Source organism: Bufo gargarizans, chromosome 9, assembly GCF_014858855.1.
Source record: "Bufo gargarizans isolate SCDJY-AF-19 chromosome 9, ASM1485885v1, whole genome shotgun sequence".
NCBI classification, from domain to species: Eukaryota; Metazoa; Chordata; class Amphibia; order Anura; family Bufonidae; genus Bufo; species Bufo gargarizans.
Window position 1 is genome coordinate 85,488,016 of NC_058088.1, and position 27,753 is coordinate 85,515,768.

At 43.4% G+C, this 27,753-nt stretch overlaps 1 protein-coding gene across 2 annotated transcripts in view; it reads left to right on the plus strand.

Annotated features, from left to right (window-relative positions):
• The window catches only part of AMMECR1 (AMMECR nuclear protein 1), a 169,620-nt gene that overhangs the window by 135,530 nt on the left and 6,337 nt on the right, over positions 1 to 27,753 (plus strand). For both annotated transcript variants that reach the window (XM_044305880.1, XM_044305882.1), the window contains one exon: positions 22,886 to 22,982. In XM_044305880.1, coding sequence (XP_044161815.1) covers positions 22,886 to 22,982 — 97 coding nt within the window. The remainder of the gene's footprint in view (positions 1 to 22,885; positions 22,983 to 27,753) is intronic.

A 27,753-nucleotide genomic window follows, 5' to 3' on the forward strand; every position in this document is an offset into this window, starting at 1 on the left:
CAATTACAGGTGGAGTTGTCCATTGTTAGAGGTACTCCAGTAAATATCATCAAACCCAGTCAGGATATCCGATCTTCAGGGGTCCACCTCTTAGCACCTCCGCCAATCAGCTTTTTGGAGAGCCCTTCAAACAGCTGATCAGTGAGGATGCCGGCAGTTGAACCCCTGCCGATCTGATATTGATGACCTATCATGAGAGAAACCTGAACAACCCCTTTAAGTACATTTTTAACAGTATTTGGTATCCTGAAACCTTTAGGCAATTTAAAGGTAATGTATCCCCTGTATTTATTTTTACCCATTAAAACCAGATGAGCAGTACATATTAATGTTATTTCCTAATCTGTTTTTATTTTCTGATTGGAGAGTTTATCTGTACATGATTATGGGGGCTGACATCTTGCCTGAGCTGTTAACAGCATCTAGAGAGAGTCTTTACAGCAGCCACATGAACCATGGCCTCTAGTAGCTATGGATGCTCATTTATGTCTGTGGGAGAGTCTTCTAGGCATGCTGTGTTTATCAGTGCAGAGAGGGAGAGTAGATAGGCTGTGATATCATCTATTGAGAATGGTAGATCCTGTGTTTTATACAGTATATATAGGCAATATCGGTCATTGATAGAGATGACTGTTGAAGTGATCATCCCAGATCAGAAAGTGTTATATTATTGGGTTGTTTTCCATTGTGAAACCTGGAGATTTTTATTTTATTTTTTAGAATGAAACACGGAAACTTCAAAATAAAAAATAATTAAGAAAAAATGGAAAAAAAGTGTTTAACAGAAAAACTTAGTTTTGGGCTTTTACTAAAATTCCTATGTCTTCTAACCTATGGAAGCAAGATCAGCCGTACTTGCCGTTCCTTCGTCAGTTCCACTGTCTCTGCTGCGCTTATGTGACTGAAGTCCTGACCAAATGTGTTCCTGACGTTTCATGTTCAGCTGCATGATGTAAATGCAGCTGAAAGGAAGTTTCAGGAGCACATGCAGTCGTGTCCTCATTGGAAGAGCCCGCTGGTGGTCACTTGAGCACAGCAGAGATGGCAAAATCAGCAGCGCAACGGAGTACTGCTGAAAGGATCTTGATCCCACTGATTAGCAGAGAGAGGGGTTTTCAGATAAGTCTGGAGTAGGGCTGCAACGAGTACTCGATTTAAATCGACACAAAAAAAATCGTTTGTCACGTGACCACGGAGCGGGAGTGAAGCGCTTGCTATTACTCCTGCTCCGTGGTCTCCCGCTGGCCCACAAAGCACTTGGAATACTCACCTTTTCAGCAGGGCCTCCGGACACTCCACAGCACATCCATGGTCCCGCGCTGCACTGACGTACGCACGCCGTGACCTGACGCGCTGTGTGACGTCACGCCCAGAGCAGCGCTTAACTATGGAGTGTCAGTGGCACCCCTGCTAGAAACATAAGTTGGTGATACCGAGGGGGGCGACGATGACTATGGCCGGGTGCCAATAGTGCACAGCGCCATAGCAACCAATGACGCTGTGCACTCCGTGTGTCAGAAGGGGGAGCAGAGACTATGACACAAGGGGGGGAGCAGAGACTATGACACAAGGGGGGGAGCAGAGACTATGACACAAGGGGGGGGAGCAGAGACTATGACACAAGGGGGGGGAGCAGAGACTATGACACAAGGGGGGGGAGCAGAGACTATGACACAAGGGGGGGGAGCAGAGACTATGACACAAGGGGGGGAGCAGAGACTATGACACAAGGGGGGGGAGCAGAGACTATGACACAAGGGGGTGGAGCAGAGACTATGGCACGGAGGGATAGTGGAGCTGATGCATTTGGGCTGATCGCACAGGGGGGGAATGAAGGGTGTTGGGGACTGATGGGGGTCTGATACATTTTTATAACGGAAAACAGTCTATTAATTCATTTTTTTTCTTATTAGAGTACTCTATTAATCGTAAAAATAATCGGTAGAATACTCGATTGCTAAAATAATCGTTTGCTGCAGCCCTAGTCCAGAGAACCATTTTAATTTAAACAATAGGTCATTTTCTTGTTGAAAGAACTGAGGCTGGATATATGGCTTCTTTATTATTCATGCCAATTGTATTTTCTAATCAGAAATGTACCACTTGTCCAATTTTCTGCTTTCTTTAAAAGAAAAAATCAATAAAAAGAGAATTGAAAAGGAAGAACTGAGAAAAGGCATTCAACAGAATTCTATGAAAAATGTTTCAGAATTATGTCAGGAGGGCAGGCAGGTCCTCTTTAACCCCTTCCCGACACATGACGTACTATTACGTCATGGAAGCCAGTGCGTTCCCGCATCTTGACATAATAGTACGTCATGGTTAACTCCGGTCACCAGTGTGGTGACCGGAATGAGATGGCTGCACTAATCGGCAGGCAGCCATCATAGCTGAGGGACTGTGGCATTTTTTATTTTATTTTTGGGGGGGGGGGGGTTCCAGCTCTGCACCACTTTTTCTGCGTGCGAGCTGTGACTGGCAAGTGCTTTTCCGCACTTGTGCTTTTTTTTTTTGGTGCTAGATACCTATATATGTAAATTTTTGTTAGTACTAGGTTAGATTTTTGAACCCACACACGTGCTGTCTGCGTGCGTGGATCCTGCACCTGCTGAGCGCCGGTCAGTACTGTCAATTACTTAGTGCTTTTTTATTTTAAATTTATTATAAGCCCCCTCACGTGTTAAATCACTACATGCACCTCCCTGACACTTTTCATTTTACACACACCAATAAAAATGGACCACACCGCCTGAGGATTATGAGCCCCAAATTCCAGAGTTTGTGGGAAACTCTGGAATTCAGATTGACTGCACGGTCTTCACAGAAATAGATTTTTTTTCAAAATCTTTTTCTCTGACAAATTCATAAATTGGTGACCCAAAGAAATGTATACGTCCAGCAGTTTAAACCTCAAAACCACACATCCTCATATGCTAGACCCTTAGGTTGGACCCTAGTAAATGCAGCTGACATTATGACATTTTGGGGGCTGTTGCTGCATATGGGCCTGGTAAAAAAAAAAAACTAAATGAGACAATATTGGAGTTCAGATGTCTTGTTCCAAACTCCAATTTACAATATGGCCATGCCCCGCTCAAGATTTGAATCCATTTTGAAATTCCTACATAATGATAACACACAGTGGCCCCCCGCCCCCCAAAATGACCCACAATTTGACTGTCTATTCAAAATAAGACCCCTCCTGGAGCACCTAAACTCCAAATTTACAGAGGTGTTCACCCCAGAAAAAGAAATTGGCATAGACGAGACAGTATGGTATCAAAATGTACAAGCTGTGAGAGAGTACTCCCTACAGGTTCCGGGTTTATGAGGGGAAAGATTCCTGGATGCAACCCCCTGAATGCCCCCCCCCCCAGGAGTTACTGGGAAGATTGTGTGGGACTTACTGCACCCACTGCTGGATAAGGGTTTCCACTTCTGCGTGGATAACTTTTATACCAGCATACCAGTGGCTTGTGGCACCACAGTATGTCAAAAATCTGAGAGGCCTCCCTAGATCTCTGGTAGGGCAACTACTCAGAAAAGGCAACAGTAAGGCTCTCTGCCATGAGAACATCCTGGCGGTTAAGTACAAGGACAAGTGGGATGTCCTTGTACTGACCACCATTCACACTCACACCAGTTCTCCTGCCCGAGTGCGAGGAACCACAACCACTGTCAACAAGCCAGACTGCATCCTTGATTACAAACAGGCACATGGGAGGGATTGATCTGTCTGAATCCCTACAGTGCCATGTGTAAAACTAAGGTGTGGTGCAAAAAGCTGGCTGTATACATTGTACAGATGGCACTGTACAATGTGTAAATTTTACATAGAGCTGCAGGCCACACAGGAACTTTCCTTCAGTTCCAAGAGGTGGTCATAAAGGCTATAATTTTCCAAAGTCGGGAAAGGGAGGGCCCGAGTACTTCAGGAGGTCATGGTTCCCGTGTTGTACCAGGACATTATTTCCCTGGTGAAGTCCCACAAACAGCGACGAGGGGAAAGACCCAAAAAAGATGTCGGGTTTGTGACAAAAGGGGAATACGAAAAAACACCACTTATCGCTTTGACACCTGTCTAGATAAACCTGGCCTCTGCATAAAGGACTGTTTCCGAACCTACCACTCATCCATGGATTTTTTTTATTTCATCCTTTATGCGCCCCGTAATGTTTCGACTTTATATCTGATTTATTCTACCTCGCTTGCATATCCACTTTCGAACAACGACTACATATTCTTTTCTTTGAGACAACTGTTAGGTCAAAAGTGCCCTTTCCACCCCTTAAAATGTTCATACGGGGGTGCTCTTTCCGAAATGGGGTCACTTCTTGGGGTTTTTCATTTCTGGGGACCTCAGCAAATTTATTTAATGCGACATGGCAGCTAAAATCCATCTCTGTTTATTCAGGCCTGCAAAAACCCTATTTTGCACCTTGCTTCTAGAGCCCTGCTGTGCGCCCTTACAACAGGCTACAGGCACATATAGGGTGTTTGCAAAAAGGGGATAACATCGGGAGCATATAATGGGGTGCATTTTCTCCTTTAACCCCTTGTGAAAGTGCATAGGTTTACTGCAGGGAGATCATGTCAAACTAATCCTATAGATTTTTTTCATTGGGTGACTAAAATAATAGATGGAGGAGGTGCAGTAGACATCGCTTATCTAGACTTTAGTAAGGCTTTTGATACTGTCCCACATAGAAGGCTTATCAATAAATTGCAGTCTTTGGGCTTGGACTCCCATATTGTTGAATGGATTAGGCAGTGGCTGAGGGACAGACAACAGAGGGTTGTAGTCAATGGAGTATATTCAGACCATGGTCTTGTTACCAGTGGGGTACCTCAAGGATCTGTTCTGGGACCCATATTGTTTAATATCTTTATCAGCGAAATTGCAGAAGGCCTCGATGGTAAGGTGTCTTTTTTTGACACAAAGATTTGTAAAGGGGTTGATGTTCCAGGAGGGATACACCAAATGGAAAAGGATTTAGGAAAACTAGAGGAATGGTCAGAAATCTGGCAACTAAAATTTAATGTTGATAAGTGCAAGATAATGCACCTGGGGCGTAAAAACCCAAGAGCAGAATATAAAATCAGTGATTCAGTCCTAACCTCAGTATCTGAGGAAAGGGATTTAGGGGACATTATTTCAGAAGACTTAAAGGTAGGCAGACAATGTCATAGAGCAGCAGGAAATGCTAACAGAATGCTTGGGTGTATAGGGAGAGGCATTACCAGTAGAAAGAGGGAGGTGCTCATGCCGCTCTACAGAGCACTAGTGAGACCTCATTTGGAGTATTGTGCTCAGTACTGGAGACCATATCTCTAGAAGGATATTGATACTTTGGAGAGAGTTCAGAGAAGAGCTACTAAACTAGTACATGGATTGCAGGATAAAACTTACCAGGAAAGATTAAAGGACCTTAACATGTATAGCTTGGAAGAAAGACGAGACAGAGGGGATATGATAGAAACTTTTAAATACATAAAGGGAATCAACAAGGTAAAAGAGGAGAGAATATTTACAAGAAGAAAAACTGCTACAAGAGGACATAGTGTTAAATTAGAGGTGCAGAGGTTTAAAAGTAATATCATTAAGGAAGTATTACTTTACTGAGAGAGTAGTGGATGCATGGAATAGCCTTCCTGCAGAAGTGGTAGCTGCAAATACAGTGAAGGAGTTTAAGCATGCATGGAATAGGCATAAGGCCATCCTTCATATAAGATAGGGCCAGGGGCTATCCATAGTATTCAGTATATTGGGCAGACTAGATGGGCCAAATGGTTCTTATCTGCCGACACATTCTATGTTTCTATACATGGCACTTAAAGGGTTTCTACCACTTGGATTTCACATAATTAGGTGTCAGACACTAGCGCTCCGCTAGTGTCTGCTCTGCCAAACTATCCTGCTATAATAGATTTTGGGGCAGCCGTTTACCTAAAAAAAGAACTTTTATTAATATGGATTTAGCTGACCGCAGGCGCAGTGGAGATGTCTGAGCAGGGAAGCGGTCGGACATTCACTGCGCATGCGCCGAATACAGCCGCGCACGGCGCATGCGCGTGAAGTCGTCCGTTTGATGCATTCCGAAGCAGATGGGCGGGCTGGAGGGAGGCGCTGAGCGGCGGCATCTTGAGAAGGTAGACCGATCCTCTAGGTGCTAATGACGCCCCCATAGCACCTAGAGGGTCATTAGCATATTAATAAAAGTTCTTTTTTTAGGTAAACGGCTGCCCCAAAATCTATTATAGCAGGATAGTTTGGCAGAGCAGACACTAGCGGAGCGCTAGTGTCTGACACCTAATTATGTGAAATCCAAGTGGTAGAAACCCTTTAACCCCTTAGGGACACAGCCTTTTTACACCTTAGGACCAGGCCATTTTTTGCAAATCTGACCGGTGTCACTTTAAGTGCTGATAACTTTAAAACGCTTTGACTTATCCAGGCCGTTCTGAGATTGTTTTTTCGTCACATATTGTACTTCATGACACTGGTAAAATGAAGTCAAAAAAATTTTTTTTTTTGCACAAAATAATACCTAATTTACCCAAAAATCTCAAAAATTTGCAAATTTCAAAGTTTCAGTTTCTCTACTTCTGTAATACATAGTAATACCCCCAAAAATTGTGATGATTTTACATTCCACATATGTCTACTTCATGTTTGTAGCATTTTGGGAATGATATTTTATTTTTTGGGGATGTTACAAGGCTTAGAAGTTTAGAAGCAAATTTTGAAAATTTTCAGAAATCGTCAAAATCCCACTTTTTATGGACCAGTTCAGGTTTGAAGTCATATTGTGAGGCTTAGATAATAGAAAACTCCCAAAAATGACCCCATCTAAGAAACTACACCCCTCAAGGTATTCAAAACTGATTTTACATACGTCGTTAACCCTTTAGGTGTTGCACAAGAGTTATTGGCAAATGGGGATGAAATTTGAGAATTTCATTTTTTTGTCTATTTTTCCATTTTCACCCATTTTTTCCACTAACAAAGCAAGGGTTAACAGCCAAACAAGACTGTATCTTTATTGCCCTGACTCTGCCGTTTACAGAAACACCCAATATGTGGCCGTAAACTACTGTACGGCCACACAGCGGGGCGTACAGTGAAAGGTGCGCCGTTTGGTTTTTGAAAGGCTGATTTTTATGGACTGGTTTATTTACACCATGTCCCATTTGAAGCCCCCTGATGCACCCCTAGAGTAGAAACTCCATAAAAGTGACCCCATCTAAGAAACTACACCCCTCAAGGTATTCAAAACTGATTTTACATACATTTTTAACCCTTTAGGTGTTGCACAAGATTTAATGGAAAATAGAGATACAATTTCCAAATTTCACTTTTTTGGCAGATTTTCCATTTTAATATTATTTTTCCAGTTACAAAGAAAGGGTTAACAGCCAAACAAAACTCATTATTCATGGCCCTAATTCAGTAGTTTAGAGAAACACCCCATATGTGGTCGTAAACCACTGTACGGGCACACGGCAGGGCGCAGAAGGAAAGGAATGCCATACGGTTTTTGGAAGGCAGATTTTGCTGGACTGGTTTTTTGACACCATGTCCCATTTGAAGCCCCCCTGATGCACCCCTAGAGTAGAAACTCAAAAAAAGTGACCCCATTTTAGAAACTACGGGATAGGGTGGCAGTTTTGTTGGTACTAGTTTAGGGTACATATGATTTTTGGTTGCTCTATATTACACTTTTTGTGCGGCAAGGTAACAAGAAATACCTTTTTGGCACAGTTTTTTTTTTTTTGTTATTTACAACATTCATCTGACAGGGTAGATCATGTGGTAATTTTATAGAGCAGGTTGTCACGGACGCGGCGATACATAATATGTATACAATTTTTTTTATTTATGTAAGTTTTACACAATGATTTCATTTTTAAAACAAAAAAAGTTTTAGTGTCTACATAGTCTAAGAGCCATAGTTGTTTCAGTTTTTGGGCGATTATCTTGAGTAGGGTCTCATTTTTTGCGGGATGAGATGACGGTTTGATTGGCACTATTTTGGGGGTGCATATGATTTTTTGATCGCTTGCTATTGCACTTTTTGTGATGTAAGATGACAAAAAATTGCTTTTTTTACACCGTTTTTATTTTTATTTTTTTACGGTGGTCACCTGAGGGGTTAGGTCATGTGATATTTTTATAAAGCCGGTCCATACGGACGCGGCAATACCCAATATGTATACTTTTTTTTATTTATGTAAGTTTTACACAATGATTTCATTTTTGAAACAAAAAAAATGATGTTTTAGTGTTTTCATAGTCTAAGAGCCATAGTTTTTTCAGTTTTTGGGCGATTATCTTAAGTAGGGTCTCATTTTTTGCGGGATGAGATGACGGTTTGATTGTTACAATTTTGGCGTACATGCGACTTTTTTGATCACTTTTATTACCTTTTTTTGGGAAGTAAGGTGGGCAAAATTTCTATTTTATCATAGTTTTTAATTTTTTATTTTTATGGCGTTCACCGTTCGGGTAAAGTAACATTACCGTTTTATAGATCAGGTCGTTACGGACGCGGCGATACCAAACATGTGTAGGGAATTTAATTTTTTTCATTTTTAATCAGTGATAAATGTGTTTTTTGATTTTTACTTTTTTTTCACTTTTTTAAACTTTTTTTTTTACCCAGACCCACTTGGTTCTTGAAGATCCAGTGGGTCTGATGTCTATATAATACAGTACTGTACTCTATATAGGGTACTGCACTGTATTTTACTTACACTGAACAGATCTATGCTTTCAGCATAGATCTGTTCAGCACCATGGACAGCAGGACGCCTGAGCAGGCGTCCTGTTGCCATGGGAACCTTCCCCGTCTGCCACAACTTCGCAGACGGGGAAGGGTAAGGACTGGGGTGTCGGGGGGCTGTCTGGGGGCTCTCTCCCTCTCCCATCGGGGGGCTGCAAAGGCACAGCAGCCCCCCGATCGGAGAGGGAGGGAGCTCCCTGTGCTGTTAACTTTTTCCATACAGCGGTCCGTACGGACCGCTGTATGGAAAGGGTTAAACGGCTGACATCGCATCAACGATGTCAGCCGTTTATACCAGGGTGCCAGCAATGTGCTGGCACCCTGGTATACCCACTAGAAACCAACGATTACGCAATGGGAGGCGGGCGGGGGATCGCGATCCCGCCTGCCGCACCTCCCGCACCGCCCGCAACCCTCCCCCTGCACCACCCGCCCACATAATATCATTCAGGGGTGCAGGGGGAGGAATAACATATATATTCTGGGCATTGTAAAGTTTCTGATCCCCGCGGTCAGGGACCGCGGGGATCAGAAACGGCAAAAAGCGCATCAAACCGCAGGTCTGAATTGACCTGCGGTTTGTTGCGATCGCCGACATGGGGGGGGGTCACGGGACCCCCCCGCGCATTTAGCCTAGGTGCCTGCTCAATGATTTGTGCAGGCACCTTGTTCCGATCACTGCCAGCCGGGCGGCAGTGATCGAAACAACACATGACGTACCGGTACGTCATGTGTCCTTAAGTACCAGGGCATCATGACGTACCGGTACGTCATGTGTCCTGAAGAGGTTAAATTCCATGTCTGCCAATTCAGGCCCGTCAGCAAAATTCATATTTGTCCGTTTGCCTGCTGTGCGCCCATACAGCAGGCTACAAGCACATATGGGGTGTTTCCTGAATGGGGAGAAAATGGGGAACACAACCTGGGGTGCATTTTTTTCCTTTAACCCCTTGTGAAAAAAAATTGGGATCTGCTAGTAATTTTTTTTTTTTTTTTCAACAAATGTGGGATTTGAAATGCTTTCTCAAGTATTTCTGTCTTCTGTGAGACACTTGTTTGCTGAAAAGTACCCTTTCTACGGGGGTGCTCTTCCCGAAATGGGGGTCACTACTTGGGGTTTTTAATTTCTGGGGACCTCAGGAAATTTATTTAATGCAACATGGCACCTAAAATACATGTCTTCCGACTTAGGTCAGCTAAATCCATATTATTTTTTTTCTCATTTAGGCTTTATTGAGATTTTCCAATATAACACAGTAGAACTGTTAGTCATGTGACATGAACATTTCAAGTATGATGTTTATACAACTGTAAAGGGTATATATATAACCCAGTATCAAACAATATGAACCATGAAACAATGTGGTGTTAAATGACCAAGTGGACATAAGTTACGAGAGGAGACGTACAGATAAGACATTAGACAAAGGGGCAGGGAAATGGGAAAGGGGCTGCAGTTTTCCTGGAAGCGATTAGACCTGTGCATCCCTAAATCAGTTGTTAAATCCATATTTAGCCATTTGACTCTATAGCCCTGCCATGCGCCCATACATAATTTTTTAAGCACGTGTGGGGTGTTGGCGTATTCGGGAGGGGGGGGGGGGGGGGAATAAGGAACAACATGCGACATAACTCACAATTACCATTCCAGCTAAATCCGCTCTCCTAATGCCATATGGTGCTCCTTCCACTCCGAAGCCTGTTGTGCGCCCATGCATCATTTTTTCAGCACATATGGAGTGTTGTTGTATTCGGGGGGATGATGGGGAAAACAAGTGGGGTGCATTTTGTCCTATTACACCTTGTGAAAGTGAAAAATGTGGGTGTAAAGCAACTTTTTCTGGAAAATATAAATTTTTTTCATTTTTAACAGCCAAGCGTTTCCTTAATCTGTGAAATGGCCGATGAGTCAAAGCGCTCACTACACACCTTGAAAAATTCCTTGAGGGGTGTAGTTTCCAGAATGGGGTCACTTTTTGGGGGTTTCCACTCTAGGGGTACCTCACGGTGTGTTCAATTGAAAGATGGCACCTTTGAATTATTCCGGTGAAATTTGCCTTACAGAAGCCATTTGGTGCTCTTTTCCTTCTGACCCCTGTGGTACACGCATATAGCAGTATACAAGCACATATGGGGTATTGCTGTAATCAGGAGAAAATGGGAAATAAATTAGGGGGTACACTTTCTCCAGTTCCCCCTTGTGAAAGTGAAAAGTTTTGACCTAAAGTTTTTTTCTGGATTTTTTTATTTTTTTTTTTCTTTTTCGCAGCCAATTCCATGAATCACCTTTGAGGAAAAAGTTCTAGCTAGGGGTACCTCAGGGTGTCTTTATATGCCACATAGCTCCCAAAAGCCAATCCTGCAAAATCTGACCTCCAAAAGCCCTCTGGCGCTACTTCCTTTTTGAACCCTGCCATGCACCCAAACATCATGTTTTGAGCACATATGGTGTGTTGGCATTTTCGGGGAGAAATGGGGAACAAAATATGGGGTGCATTTTATCCTGTTTTCCCTTGGGAAAGTGTAAAATGTGGGTGTAAAGCAACTTTTTCCAGATTTTCTTTCTTTTTCACAGCCAAGCGACTCCTAAATCTGTGAAACACCAGATGGGTCAAAGCGCTCACTTACACACCTTGAAATATTTCTTGAGGGGTGTAGTTTCCAGAATGGGGTGACTTTTTGGGGGTGTCCATTGTAGGGCCACCTCAGGGTGTCGTCATATGTGTCATAGCTCCCAATTACCATTCCAGCTAAATCCGCTCTCCAAAAGGCATATGGTGCTTCTTCCACTCTGAAGCCTGCTGTGCGCCCATACATCAATTTTTGAGCACACATGGGATGTTTCTGTAAACTCCAGATTCAGGGTAATAGATTTCGAGTTTTGTTTGGCTGTTGCAGAAAAAAAAATTATAAAAATTTAAAATCTGCTATTCAGTTTTGAATAGCTTGAGGGTTGTAGTTTCTAAAATGGGGTTATTGATGGGTGGTTTCTAATATGTACAGTGGATATAAAAAGTCTACACACCCCTGTTAAAATGTCAGGTTTCTGTGCTGTAATAAAATGAGACAAAGATAAATCATTTCAGAACTTTTTCCACCTTTAACATGACCTATAAACTGTACCACTCAATAAACTGAAATCTTTTAGGTAGAGGGAAGAAAAAATATAAAAATAAAATATGGTTGCATAAGTGTGCACACCCTTAACCGCTACAGGACCGCCGTACGCAGGATTGCGTCCTGCCGGCGGCCCTGCTCTTCTGGGTGGACGCATATACGCGTCCTCCCGCGATAGCCAAGATTTCCTGTGAACGCGCGCTCACAGGAACAGAAGGTAAGCGAGTGGATCTCCAGCCTGCCAGCGGCGATCATTCGCTGGCAGGCTGGAGATGTGATTTTTTTTTTAACCCCTAACAGGTATATTAGACGCTGTTTTGATAACAGCGTCTAATATACCTGCTACCTGGTCCTCTGGTGGTCCCTTTTGTTTGGATCGACCACCAGAGGACACAGGCAGCTCAGTAAAGTACCACAAAACACTACACTACACTACACCCCCCCCCCCCCTGTCACTTATTAACCCTTTATGAACCACTGATCACCCCTGATCACCCCATACAGACTCCCTGATCACCCCCCCCTGTCATTGATCACCCCCCTGTAAGGCTCCATTCAGACGTCCGTATGATTTTTACGGATCCGCGGATACATGGATCGGATCCGCAAAACGCATACGGACGTCTGAATAGAGCCTTACAGGGGGGTGATCAATGACAAGGGGGTGATCACCCATATAGACTTCCCGATCACCCCCCTGTCATTGATCACCCCCCTGTCAGGCTCCATTCAGACGTCCGTATGATTTTTACGGATACATGGATCGGATCCGCAAAACACATACGGACGTCTGAATGGAGCCTTACAGGGGGGTGATCAATGACAAGGGGGTGATCACGCTTATAGACTTCCTGATCACTTCCCTGTCATTGATCACCTCCCTGTAAGGCTCCATTCAGACGTCCGTATGATTTTTACGGATCCATGGATCGGATCCGCAAAACACATACGGACGTCTGAATGGAGCCTTACAGGGGGGTGATCACCTCATATACACTCCCTGATCACCCCCCTGTAAGGCTCCATTCAGACGTCCGTATGCGTTTTGCGGATCCGATCCATGTATCCGTGGATCCGTAAAAATCATGCGGACGTCTGAATGGAGCCTTACAGGGGGTGATCAGGAAGTCTTATATGGGTGATCACCCCCCTGTCATTGATCACCCCCTGTAAGGCTCCATTCAGACATTTTTTTTGGCCCAAGTTAGCGGAAATATTTTTATTTTATTTTTTGCCAGGGCAGTATAAATACCCCACATGTGACCCCATTTCGGAAAGAAGACACCCCAAGGTATTCCGTGAGGGGCATATTGAGTCCATGAAAGATTGAAATTTTTGTCCCAAGTTAGCGGAAAGTGAGACTTTGTGAGAAAAAAATAAAATAAAATCAATTTTCGCTAACTTATGCAAAAAAAAATAATAATTTCTGTGAACTCGCCATGCCCCTCATTGAATACCTTGGGGTGTCTTCTTTCCAAAGTGGGGTCACATGTGGGGTATTTATACTGCCCTGGCTTTTTAGGGGCCCTAAAGCGTGAGAAGAAGTCTGGGATCCAAATGTCTAAAAATGCCCTCCTAAAAGGAATTTGGGCCGCTTTGCGCATCTAGTCTGCAAAAAAGTGTCACACATGTGGTATCGCCGTACTCGGGAGAAGTTGGGGAATGTGTTTTGGGGTGTCATTTTACATATACCCATGCTGGGTGAGATAAATATCTTGGTCAAATGCCAACTTTGTATAAAAAAATGGGAAAAGTTGTCTTTTGCCGAGATATTTCTCTCACCCAGCATGGGTATATGTAAAATGACACCCCAAAACACATTCCCCAACTTCTCCCGAGTACGGCGATACCAGATGTGTGACACTTTTTTGCAGCCTAGGTGGGCAAAGGGGCACACATTCCAAAGTGCACCTTTCGGATTTCACCGGTCATTTTTTACAGATTTTGATTGCAAACTTCTTCTCACACATCTGGGCCCCTAGAATGCCACAGCAGTATAACTACCCCACAAGTGACCCCATTTTGGAAAGAAGACACCCCAAGGTATTTTGTGATGGGCATAGTGAGTTCATGGAAGTTTTTATTTTTTGTCACAAGTTAGTGGAATATGAGACTTTGTAAGAAAAAACAAAAACAAAAAAAAATCATCATTTTCCGCTAACTTGTGACAAAAAAAAAAAAGTTCTATGAACTCCCTATGTCCATCAGTAAATACCTTAGGGTGTCTACTTCCCGAAATTGGGTCATTTGTGGGGTGTTTGTACTGTCTGGGCATTGTAGAACCTCAGGAAACATGACAGGTGCTCAAAGTCAGAGCTGCTTAAAAAAGCGGAAATTCACATTTTTGTACCATAGTTTGTAAATGCTATAACTTTTACCCAAACCTTTTTTTTTTTTATCAAAGACATGTAGAACAATAAATTTAGCGAAAAATTTATATATGGATGTCGTTTTTTTTTTTTTTTGCTAAATTTTACAACTGAAGTTAAAAATGTAATTCTTTTGAAAAAAAATCGTTAAATTTTGATTAATAACAAAAAAAGTAAAAATGTCAGCAGCAATGAAATACCACCAAATGAAAGCTCTATTAGTGAGAAGAAAAGGAGGTAAAATTCATTTGGGTGGTAAGTTGCATGACCGAGCAATAAACGGTGAAAGTAGTGTAGTGCAGAAGTGTAAAAAGTGGCCTGGTCATTAAGGGGGTTTCAGCTAGCGGGGTTGAAGTGGTTAAACTAATACTTTGTTGAAGCCCTTTTTTTTTTTTTTTTTTTTTTTTTTTTTATACAGCACACAGTCTTTTTGAGCATGAGTCTATCAGCATGGCACATTTTCACTTGGCAAGATTTGCCCACTCTTCTTTGCAAAAACACTCCAAATCTGTCAGATTGCGAGGGAATCTCCTATACAGATTTTGAATCTGATTCAGGTCTGGGCTCTGGCTGGGCCATTCCACCAAAACTTCAATCTTCTGGTGAAGCCATTCCTTTGTTGATTTGGATGTATGCTTTGGGTCGTTGTCATGCTGAAAGATGAAGTTCCTCTTCATGTTCAGCTTTCTAGCAGAAGCCTGAAGGTTTTGTGCCAATATTGACTGGTATTTGGAACTGTTCATAATTCCCTCTAGCTTAACTCAGGCCCCAGTTCCAGCTGAAGAAAAAGCCCCAAAGCATGATGCTGCCACCACCATGCTTTACTGTGGGTATGGTGTTTCTTTGGTGATGTGCAGTGTTGTTTTTGCACCAAACATATCTTTTGGAATTATGGCCAAAAAGTTCAACCTTGGTTTCATCAGACCATAACACCTTTTCCCACATGCTTTTGGGAGACTTCAGATGTGTTTTTGCAAAATGTAGCCTGGCTTGGGTGTTTTTCTTCATAAGAAAAGGCTTTCGTCTTGCCACTCTACCCCATAGCCCAGACATCTGAAGAATACGGGAGATTGTTGTCACATGTACCACACAGCCAGTACTTGCCAGATATTCCTGCAGCTCCTTTAATGTTGCTGTAGGCCTCTTGGTAGCCTCCCAGACCAATTTTCTTCATCAATTTTGGAGGGACGTACAGTTCTTGGTAATGTCACTGTTGTGCCATATTTCCCCACCTGATAACTGTCGTCACTGTGTTCCATGGTATATCTAATGCCTTGGGAATTCTTTTGTACCCTTCTCCTGACTGATACCTTTTAACAATGAGATCCCTCTGATGCTTTGGAAGCTCTTTGTGGACCATGGCTTTTGCTGTGGGGTGCGACTAAGAAAATTTCAGGAAAGACCAACTAGAGCAGCTGAACTTTATTTGGGCTTAATCAGAGGCAATTAAAATGATGGCAGGTGTATGCTGACTCCTATTTAACATGATTTTGAATGTGATTGCTTAATTCTGAACACAGCTACATCCCCAGTTATAAGAGGGTGTGCACACTTATGCAACCACATTCTTTTAGGTTTTTTTTTTGTTTGTTTCAGTTTGTTTTTCAATTGAGTGGTACAGTTTATAGGTCACATTAACCTTCTGCCGTCACACTAACGCCGAAAGGCGTCAATGCTGCGGCGCTGCCAGGTCACACTAACGCCGATTGGCGTCATCTCGCGTGAGCCGAGATTTCCTGTGAACGCGCGCACACAGGCGCGCGCGCTCACAGGAACGGAAGGTAAGCGAGTGGATCTCCAGCCTGCCAGCGGCGATCGCTCGCTGGCAGGCTGGAGATCCGAATTTTTTAACCCCTAACAGGTATATTAGACGCTGTTTTCATAACAGCGTCTAATATACCTCCTACCTGGTCCTCTGGTGGTCCCTTTTGTTAGGATCGACCACCAGAGGACTCAGGTAGGTCAGTACAGTCGCACCAAACACTACACTACACCCCCCCCCCCCCCGTCACTTATTAACCCCTTATAAACCCCTGATCACCCCATATAAACTCCCTGATCACCCCCCTGTCATTGATCACCGCCCTGTCATTGATCACCCCCCCTGTCAGGCTCCGTTCAGACGTCCGTATGATTTTTACGGATCCACGGATACATGGATCGGATCCGCAAAAAGCATACGGACGTCTGAATGGAGCCTTACAGGGGGGTGATCAATGACAGGCGGGTGATCACCCATATACACTCCCTGATCACCCCCTGTCATTGATCACTTCCCTGTAAGGCTCCATTCAGACGTCCGCATGATTTTTACGGATCCATGGATACATGGATCGGATCCGCAAAACACATGCGGACGTCTGAATGGAGCCTTACAGGGGGTGATCAATGACAGGCGGGTGATCACCCATATACACTCCCTGATCACCCCCCTGTCATTGATAACCCCCCTGTAAGGCTCCATTCAGACGTCCGCATGCGTTTTGTGGATCCGATCCATGGATCCGTAAAAAATCATGCGGATGTCTGAATGGAGCCTTACAGGGGGGGTGATCAGTGACAGGGGGGTGATTACCCTGATCACCCCCTGTCATTGATAACCCCCCTGTAAGGCTCCATTCAGACGTCAGCATGCGTTTTGTGGATCCGATCCATGGATCCGTAAAAAATCATGCGGATGTCTGAATGGAGCCTTACAGGGGGGGTGATCAGTGACAGGGGGGTGATTACCCTGATCACCCCCTGTCATTGATAACCCCCCTGTAAGGCTCCATTCAGACGTCAGCATGCGTTTTGTGCATCCGATCCATGGATCCGTAAAAAATCATGCGGATGTCTGAATGGAGCCTTACAGGGGGGTGATCAATGACAGGGGGGTGATCAATGACAGGCGGGTGATCACCCATATACACTCCCTGATCACCCCCTGTCATTGATCACCCCCCCTGTAAGGCTCCATTCAGACATCCGCATGATTTTTTACGGATCCATGGATACATGGATCGGATCCACAAAACACATGCGGATGTCTGAATGGAGCCTTACAGGGGGGGTGATCAGTGACAGGGGGGTGATTACCCTGATCACCCCCTGTCATTGATAACCCCCCTGTAAGGCTCCATTCAGACGTCCGCATGCGTTCTGTGGATCCGATACATGTATCCATGGATCCGTAAAAAATCATGCGGATGTCTGAATGGAGCTTTACAGGGGGGGTGATCAGTGACAGGGGGGTGATCACCCTGATTACCCTGATCACCCCCTGTCATTGATAACCCCCCTGTAAGGCTCCATTCAGACGTCCGCATGCGTTTTGTGGATCCGATCCATGTATCCATGGATCCGTAAAAAATCATGCGGATGTCTGAATGGAGCCTTACAGGGGGGGTGATCAGTGACAGGGGGGTGATCACCCTGATTACCCTGATCACCCCCTGTCATTGATAACCCCCCTGTAAGGCTCCATTCAGACGTCCGCATGCGTTCTGTGGATCCGATCCATGTATCCATGGATCCGTAAAAAATCATGCGGATGTCTGAATGGAGCTTTACAGGGGGGGTGATCAGTGACAGGGGGGTGATCACCCTGATTACCCTGATCACCCCCTGTCATTGATAACCCCCCTGTAAGGCTCCATTCAGACGTCCGCATGCGTTCTGTGGATCCGATACATGTATCCATGGATCCGTAAAAAATCATGCGGATGTCTGAATGGAGCCTTACAGGGGGGGTGATCAGTGACAGGGGGGTGATCAGGGAGTCTATATGGGTGATCACCCCCCTGTCATTGATCACCCCCCTGTCATTGATCACCCCCCTGTCATTGATCACCCCCCCCTGGTAAGGCTCCATTCAGACATTTTTTTTGGCACAAGTTAGCGGAAATTTTTTGTTTGTTTTTGTTTTTTCTTACAAAGTCTCATATTCCACTAACTTGTGTCAAAAAATAAAATCTCACATGGACGCACCATACCCCTCACGGAATCCAAATGCGTAAACATTTTTAGACATTTATATTCCAGACTTCTTCTCACGCTTTAGGGCCCCTAAAAAGCCAGGGCAGTATAAATACCCCACATGTGACCCCATTTCGGAAAGAAGACACCCCAAGGTATTCCGTGAGGGGCATATTGAGTCCATGAAAGATTGAAATTTTTGTCCTAAGTTAGCGGAAAGTGAGACTTTGTGAGGAAAAAAACAAAAAAAAATCAATATCCGCTAACTTATGCAAAAAAAAAAAAAATTCTAGGAACTCGCCAGGCCCCTCATTGAATACCTTGGGGTGTCTTCTTTCCAAAGTGGGGTCACATGTGGGGTATTTATACTGCCCTGGCTTTTTAGGGGCCCGAAAGTGTGAGAAGAAGTCTGGGATCCAAATGTCTAAAAATGCCCTCCTAAAAGGAATTTGGGCCCCTTTGCGCATCTAGGCTGCAAAAAAGTGTCACACATGTGGTATCGCCGTACTCAGGAGAAGTTGGGCAATGTGTTTTGGGGTGTCATTTTACATATACCCATGCTGGGTGAGAAAAATATCTTGGTCAAATGCCAACTTTGTATAAAAAAATGGGAAAAGTTGTCTTTTGCCAAGATATTTCTCTCACCCAGCATGGGTATATGTAAAATGACACCCCAAAACACATTCCCCAACTTCTCCTGAGTACGGCGATACCAGATGTGTGACACTTTTTTGCTGCCAAGGTGGGCAAAGGGGCACATATTGCAAAGTGCACCTTTCGGATTTCACCGGCCATTTTTTACAGATTTTGATTGCAAGGTACTTCTTACACATTTGGGCCCCTAAATTGCCAGGGCAGTATAACTACGCCACAAGTGACCCCATTTTGGAAAGAAGACACCCCAAGGTATTCCGTGAGGGGCATGGCAAGTTTTTAGAATTTTTTATTTTTTGTCGCAAGTTAGTGGAATATGAGACTTTGTAAGAAAAAAAATAAAAATAAAAATCATCATCATTTTCCGCTAACTTGTGACAAAAAATAAAAAGTTCTATGAACTCACTATGCCCATCAGCGAATACCTTAGGGTGTCTACTTTCCGAAATGGGGTCATTTGTGGGGTTTTTCTACTGTTTGGGCATTGTAGAACCTCAGGAAACATGACAGGTGCTCAGAAAGTCAGAGCTGTTTCAAAAAGCGGAAATTCACATTTTTGTACCATAGTTTGCAAATGCTATAACTTTTACCCAAACCATTTTTTTTTTTGCCCAAACATTTTTTTTTTATCAAAGACATGTAGAACAATAAATTTGGCGAAAAATGTATATATGGATGTCGTTTTTTTTGCAAAATTTTACAGCTGAAAGTGAAAAATGTCATTTTTTTGCAAAAAAATCGTTAAATTTCGATTAATAACAAAAAAAGTAAAAATGTCAGCAGCAATGAAATACCACCAAATGAAAGCTCCATTAGTGAGAAGAAAAGGAGGTAAAATTCATTTGGGTGGTAAGTTGCATGACCGTGCAATAAACCGCTAAAGTTGTGGAGTGCCGATTTGTAAAAAAGGGCCTGGTCACTAGGGGGGTATAAACCTGTGGTCCTTAAGTGGTTAAAGGTGGAAAAAGTTCTGAAATTATTTATCTTTGTGTTTTGTTTTGTTTTTTACAGCACAGAAAACTGACATTTTAACAGGGGTGTGTAGACTTTTTATATCCACTGTAAGCCCCAGAAAGTGACTTCATAACTGCACTGGTCCTGAAAAAGTTGGGTTTTGGAAAAGTTATTTTTAAGATTCTTTTTAGGTTCTTTTTTAAGATTTGCTTCTAAACTTCTAAGCCTTCTAACGTCCCAAAAAAGTAAAATGTTATTTTTAAAATGATCCAAACATAAAGTAGACATAAGGGAAATGTAAAGTAATTACTATATTTGGAGTTATTACTATCTGTTACAAAAGTAGAGCAATAATTTGCTAGTATATCCAAATTTTTGGTAAATTTAGTATTTTTTTAATAAATAAAAATTACATTTTTTGACTCATTTTTATAACTGTCATGAAGTACAATATGTGACGAGAATACAATCCCAGAATGGCCTGTATAAGTAAAAGTGTTTCAAAGTTATTACCACATAAAGTAACACATGTCAGATTTGCAAAATATGGTCTGGTCAGGAAGGTGAAAACTGATCCGGGTTAGAAGGGGGTTAAACTACCTGAAGTGTACATTAACATTCCGGAGTCCTGTTATGTATGTACTGTCAGTGTATTATCTGGGAAAAACTGAATGGACGGAAAGCCTCTTTCTAAAGGGAATCTCTCACCAGTAAAATCCCGCGCCTTCCCGTTTAGTGTTCGGCGCAGGCGCAGTGAGGAAGCCGGCAGCAGGCGAGCGTCCTTCACTCACTGCGCCTGCACCGAACACTAAACGGGACGGCGCGGGATTTTACTTTCAAAACGCAGAGCTGAGATATCCATCAAAGCAAAATGGGCGTGCCAAACGGTGAGGAGACGGAGCCTCTAGGTGCTGCAGGAACGCCCCAATAGCACCTAGAGGCTCATTTGCATATTTTTAAAGTTAGTTTTCTGGGTGAATGGCGGCATGTAGGCAGCTAAGTTACACGGTTATGTACTGCTGACATTAGCACATCGCTAATGTCAGCCAGCTACATAACGAATTTTGTGATGACAGAAACCCTTTAAGGCCAACATAAAGAAGTAACAGCTCCCCCTAACAAAATATTATGTTTTTAGGTTATGTAGGGCATAGCGCAGGGATGTAATATCGCTTACTAGTTTGGAGCCGCTCCGTTTGCCCATTGCTACCTCCTAATGGGCGTTCCTTCTCCCTGGTGTAGCGTGGTCTACACAAGAAATACAAGCTCAGTTCTGCGTGCTATATGTAACAGGGCCAATTTTTTTGTTTGTTTCATAAATAGGTTGCCAAGAGCAATAAAGACTTTAATTTAGGCAGTTTTCAGAAATCTGCCCCGTTGTGGTTACACCTGGTTTTCCCCTGTATTTATCTCTTTTAAACTACATTGTCATTAGGTTTGAAAAACTAAAGAGAGGGAAAATTTTAGTTTGTTACACAATCATATACTGGCACTGGAGATTTGTTTTAGGCCTCATGCACACAACAGTTGTTTTTTTGCATCTGTTTTTTTGCATCTTTTTTTTTAAGGATCCGTTTTTTTCCACAGATCCCTTGTAATAAATGCCTATCCTTGTCCGTAAATGTGAAAAAAGTAGGACATGCACTATTAATTTTTTTTTGCTGAAGGGAAACACTGACAACGGACGCGGAACACAAACGGATGAACTATCAGCATTTTTTTGCTGACCCATTGAAATGAATGGGTCCCCATCCTATCCGCAAAAAAAAATGGAACGGAGGACGAGAAAAACAACTGTCGTGTGCATGAGGCCTTATACTGTGCCAGGGCCGACCAGAGCTATCGTGCCATTTCCGTTTTTGATGTTTTATTCTATATAAGCTTTAGGAATGTACAATGTAATATTCATGGTGACATCTTTAGAAACCTTTTATGACAGTATAACCTTCTAGTAGCTGTAGTAATGACGCATAGTTTCCCATTACAGTTGAATGTGTCTGCATTTGTGAACAAATTGTTCACAATGGGAATTGTGTATAAAATGTGGCTAATTTGTCTCTGCTGAGCAACAGATGAATGAGAACAAAGTGGTATAAACAATATGTTGCTCATAAGACCGAATAGTGCAGGACAGATAAACGCCTCATGCTATGTTTTTCTGTCCGGCATTATCAATCTGTAGTCATCGGGCCTGTGCACTGAAGTGAATTACACATGTCGGCGGTGTCCCACTCCCAGACGGACACAACTGATATATCTGCACTCAGCCTAAGCTGAACAGAGTGGTAAGTGCACTGGTTGCCTATACTGAATAATCAGTCCTTGTGCCTATAGCAACTACTCACTCAAGCTTATAGCTTCAGTCTGTGTGTCAGCGCAGCTTGAGCTGGTGGCTATAGGCAAAAAGTACAGGCTTCATACAGGCCCAGTGTTTCTCTCTATGTAAAGTTGCTGAAAACTGTCCCAGGAAAAATAAAAAAAAGAGTTGGGGCTCATGCACACGAAGGTATTTTCTTTCTGCTTCCGTTCAGTTTTTTTTGCAGACCGTATGCGAACCATTCACTTCAATGGGGCTGTAGAAAATACAGAAGTTACTCCAGGTGCATTCAGTTTGTCCGCATGGCCGTTCTGCAAAAATGTAGTGCATGTCCTATTATTGTCCACAAATCACGGTCAGAGGCCCCATTTAAGTCAATGAGTCTGCCAAAAATACGTAAAGCATACGGAACACATCCGTATTTTGCGGATCCATACATGAGCTCATATTGCTCATGTGTTTGGTGATTAATAATTTACTGTTTCTGTAGACGATCCGCAAAAAACTGATCAAATACGGAAACCATATGGATATATGTTGTGCAATAACGGAACGAAAGAGGACTTAAATCGGAGAGAAAAAACCTCAGATACAGAACAATGGATCAGTGAAAAACGGACCGCAAAACAATGGTCGTGTGCATGAGCCCTTAATAACAGAATACAAGCTATAGAGATGATGAATGCAGGTCATGATGGCCATGGGTAGCTTGCTAATACTGTTTACTTCTGTAGGTTGGGACCACATACAAACCATTGATTCCTTATTGAGGAAAGGTGGATACAAAGCTGCAATCAGTAATGACTTCAGGAAAACTATTAAACTGACCAGGTATGTCCAGCACTGAGGTGCAGATGAGCATCTAACATGCGACACGCTGACATATTGCAAAAGTTCAGAAAGATGTGTGCCAACTAGTCATTAAATGAGCAAACACTGTATTGAATGAGTCAGGACTGATGCAAGGAAGCATTGGCTGAGTGCTCTTGTCTTAAAGGGGTTTTCCCACTAACAATACTTATTCCCTGTCCACAGAGTAGGTGGTGTGTCTGATCACTGGGGGTCCAACTGCTGGGACCCCCTATGATTGGAAGAATAGAGATCCTGGAGAAATACATGAGAATGGAATGGTGGTGTGCATGCGTGCCCGCCACCCCATTCACTTGGGGTTTCAGCAGTTGGACCCCAGTGAGCAGAGGATAAGTGTTAAGGGGAAAACCCCTTTACAGGCGTATTACCATTTCAGCAAATATACTTATCCACTGTATAATGAAGTTTTGTCCCTTTCAACGTTCAAGATCTCTGCTTGTGGTTATTTAGTAGTAACTTTTATTGATTAATTCTATGCACCTGTGTAATCATCTCAGACCCACTCAAACTGAAAAAAGTCCCTATTAAATGACAGCAAGTTAGGATCTTAGAGAATGTGAATTTATACAGAAAGCGTATTGAAAGTGGGTCAATTTACAGTGAATAAGCTTTATTTGCTGTAACCAAATATACCTTTAAAGCATATGTGTTTTTTTTAAGTTTGCATAATAGCTGTACTACTTTGTAGAATCATACCTGTGAAGAAACTGTTAATGTTTTTTCCGCCATGTTATTCCTTGTTTTATTTGCACAGCTAGATGCATTTCACTCAGAATCGGGGGACGTATCCCTTCTGTGCAGTCTGCCAGCACTTACTGCTGTGATGTCTTTTTCACGCACTTCCCACGGTTTGTTTTCAGCCCCAGAGTGCACAGCACAGATAAGGAGAGATAAATCACATCTAGGGCTCATGCACATGAGCGTTTGTGCCCTGTGCCCGTATTGCGGACTGCAAACAGCGGGTTCGCAATATACAGATACTGGCACTGTAGGACCATTGACTTGAATAGGTCCACAAGATGCCGAGCGGAGGCACGGATTGGAAGCACTACAAAGCTCTTCCATGGGATTTCAGTCTGTGCCTCCGCACAGCAAAAAAAATAGAACATGTCCTGTGGGTCTACATCTTCAAACAGCATGCACAAGGACGGTGGCTGTGCATTGCTGTCTGCAGCACAGGGCACACACCTTCATGCTAGTTCCACCATTCTCTATTAATTTGCTAGTTCCACCATTCTCTATTAAACAAAATTAACGCTTCAAGGATTCAAAAGAACCAAGTGACCAACACCATATGAGAATGAAATTGTTAATTTGTGTAGAGTATGGAAAGCTGCCTAGGGGTGTGAATTGTGAACAGTATCTGAGTGGTGCAGGCGCTACTCATTTACAGTGGGACAGAGTGCCAGTTAACGGGGTTCTATGAGAATTAAGAAAATGAAAATACTTAAATATTACTTTATTATAAATATATTCTTAAATACCTTTCATTATTTATAATGGCTCGTTTTGTCTGGGGAGCAATCGTCAGGGGAAACAAAATGGCCGCTGTCACATTAGTTCACACAAAACCTGTCCTGATCACACATGAGGACAAGTTACTTTACAATACTTGGGTAAAGAACTGCCTCATTTTCCTCTCTACTTGTCAGGGATTATGATCCTGAATGCAGATCGTAAGAACTTTAGCTGAATCTCTGGGGAATTTAGTTCATGAGGTACAGAGAGGATGGACAGGACAGGCTGTGGTAATGGAGACTGCATAAAAGTGCTGCTGCTCATTAGCCACCTCACCCTCCTCTCATGTCTTCTCCTCATCTCCATTCCCACAGAGATTCACCTGTATTCAGGATCATGATTCCTGACGAGCAGAGAGGAGGATGATGCAGCACTATGGCTCATTGTGGTGTGATTAGGACAAGTTTTGTGTGTACTGATAGGACGGCGGCAATTTTATTTCTCCTAATGATTGCTCCCTAGACAAAACAAGGCATTCTAAGTAATGAAAGGTACTTGTGAATCTATTTATTATAAAATAATATTTAAAGGGGTTCTTCAGTTTTTTTTAAACTGATGATCTATCCTCTGGATAGATCATCAGCATCTGATTGGCAGGGGTCCCACACCCGGGACGCCTGCCAATCAGCTGTTTGAGAAGGCAACGGCGTTGGCAGTAGTGCTGCGGCCTTCTCGCTGTTTACCGCAGGCCCAGTGACGTCACGACTAGTATCAATGGCCTGGTTGGGGCTAAGCTCCATTCAAGTGAACAGGGATTAGCCCTGCCCAGGCCAGTAATACTAGTTATGACGTCACTGGGCCTGCGGTAAACGGCGAGAAGGCCGCGTAACTACTGCCAGCGCCGCTGCCAAACAGCTGATCGGCAGAGGTCCCGGGTGTCGTACCCCCGCCGATCAGATGCTGATGCTCTATCCAGAGGATAGATAATCCGTTTAAAAAGACTGCATAACCCCTCTAAGTTTTTTTATTATTTTTTTCCTATTCCTGGAGAACCCCTTTAAGTGAAAGCAGGCACATTGGGCCTCATTTATCAAACAGTTCTTGTTCTTTCCTGATGACCAGCTCCCGAGGAAGGAACTTTATTAGGAAAGAATGTCATTCTTTAATTGGTGAGGGTCCAGCATCCAAGACCCTCACTGGTCAGCACAGGGACTGCCGTGCAGCAGCTTGTCCATGTAGGTGGCTGTGCCTGGAGCTGCAGTGATTACATGCCTATGTGCCTACACGCATCCTCTGCTCATTCATCAAGCCTTCCATACTTAGTCAGTATGCAGATCGCCAATAGGCTTATAGAGCATTATTCCATGGTGACATTTATCCCACTGAGCTACTCTGTATTACACCAGTCCCACACCAGACTGTCCATCCACAGTGCTGCCGTACACACGGTCTCGGTACAGCATATCGCCCCTACAGTAGTGGCAGTGCACTCATTCATATGTACACCCAGTAGAACTGTGCTCTTACATGACAAATAATTGGCTCTCGGCGAAAGTTAGCCTGGTATGGAGATGAAGCTCCGTTCATGTGGAGGGATTAGCACAGTCAGCTGGGGACGGTATACTTTTGACACGTACTGTGTAAGCCTGCATCCACCGCTCTCCTTTCACTGGGGCTGCCCTTGTCCTGCCCTGACCTACATTCACAGACTTCATTAGTTGCCAAGCTGTTGGTTAAGTTTCGTTGCACCGTGGGATTTTGCTGGTAGATCTGCATACGATGTGCATTGGGTTTTCTTTACGTTCCATTTACCGTCTCCTCTCTTGTATACACTCTCTGGAAAGTGATCTTTGTATTCATATGGAGGCCACGTTTCTGTCCCTTATGATGCTGAAAACGAGGATTGTCGATGAAACATTAAATGGGATCTGTCAGCAGATTTGTACCTATGAAACTGGCTGACCTGTTACATGTGCGCTTGGCAGCTGAAGGCATCAGTGTTGGTCCCATGTTCGTATGTGCCCGCATTGCTCAGAAAATTGTTTGCATATATGTAAATGAGCCTCTAGGAGCAATGGGGGCGTTGCCGTTACACCTAGAGGTTCTGCTGTCTCTGTAACTGCCCTGTCCTCTGCACTTTGACAGGGCCAGGCAGTGTAAACGTGATTCCGCCTGCCTCTAACTTCTCCTAAAATCTCATGCTGCGTAGTACAGGAAAGAGGCTCACCAGCAGTTTCTTCTGTACTTTTGAGCCTCTTTCCTGTACTGTGTCTGTGCCGGATACTGAAGTGCACAACGTGAAACTTTAGCAGCGATCAGGGCCAGTTGTTATGACGTTTACACTGCTCGCCCTGTCAAAGTGCAGAGAACACGGCAGTTGCAGAGCCTGTAATGGTGACGCCCCCGTTGCTCCTAGAGGCTCATTTGCGTATATTAAAGCATCATTTTTCTCAGCAGTACGGACACATATGAACATGGGACCAACACAGATGTCTTCAGCTGCCAAGTGCACATGTAACAGGTCAGCCAGTGTTATAGGTACAAATCTGCTGACAGATGCCCTTTTAAATATCATTGCAAGATTCAAAAGCCAAAGGCTTTCAATACCTGTTCTTGGCCATTGCTAAAACGTAACTTTTATTCTTTATTATTAAATATAGACAATGATTAAAAGAATGATACGGGCCCTAAGCTTGTGCAGAGTAATACTGAATATCTTTCACTATCGATATATAACCATAAGGCTCCATTCAGATGTCCGTAGTGCATTGCGGATCCGCAATACACCTGGCCGGCACCCCCATAGAAATGCCTATTCTTGTCCGCAATTGCCGACAGGAATAGGACATGCTCTATTTTCTTGCGGAGCTGCGGACCGGAAGATCGGGGCCGCAATCCGGAAACGCGGATGCAGAGATCACATAGTGTGCTCTCCGCATCACTTCCGGCCCCATAGAGAATGGGTCTGCACCCGTTCCGGATAATTGCAGAACAGATGCTGACCCATTATACGGACGTCTGAATGGAGCCTAAGGTTCGCTTATTATCACTCATGAAGCTCAGGGAAATATAACTGGGATATTATATTCATATCCCTAGTATTCTCCTATACTGTGACAGTGTCAGTAATTTATTGTATTAACTTTACCGACACTAAAGCAACAAATATAGTAACTGTTCTGTATCTGATTTGCCACAGTATATTAAGGGAGTATATACTGATGGTGATTGGTTTTGGCCCTTAGGAGTATATATATCTTTATTTCTACTGCTA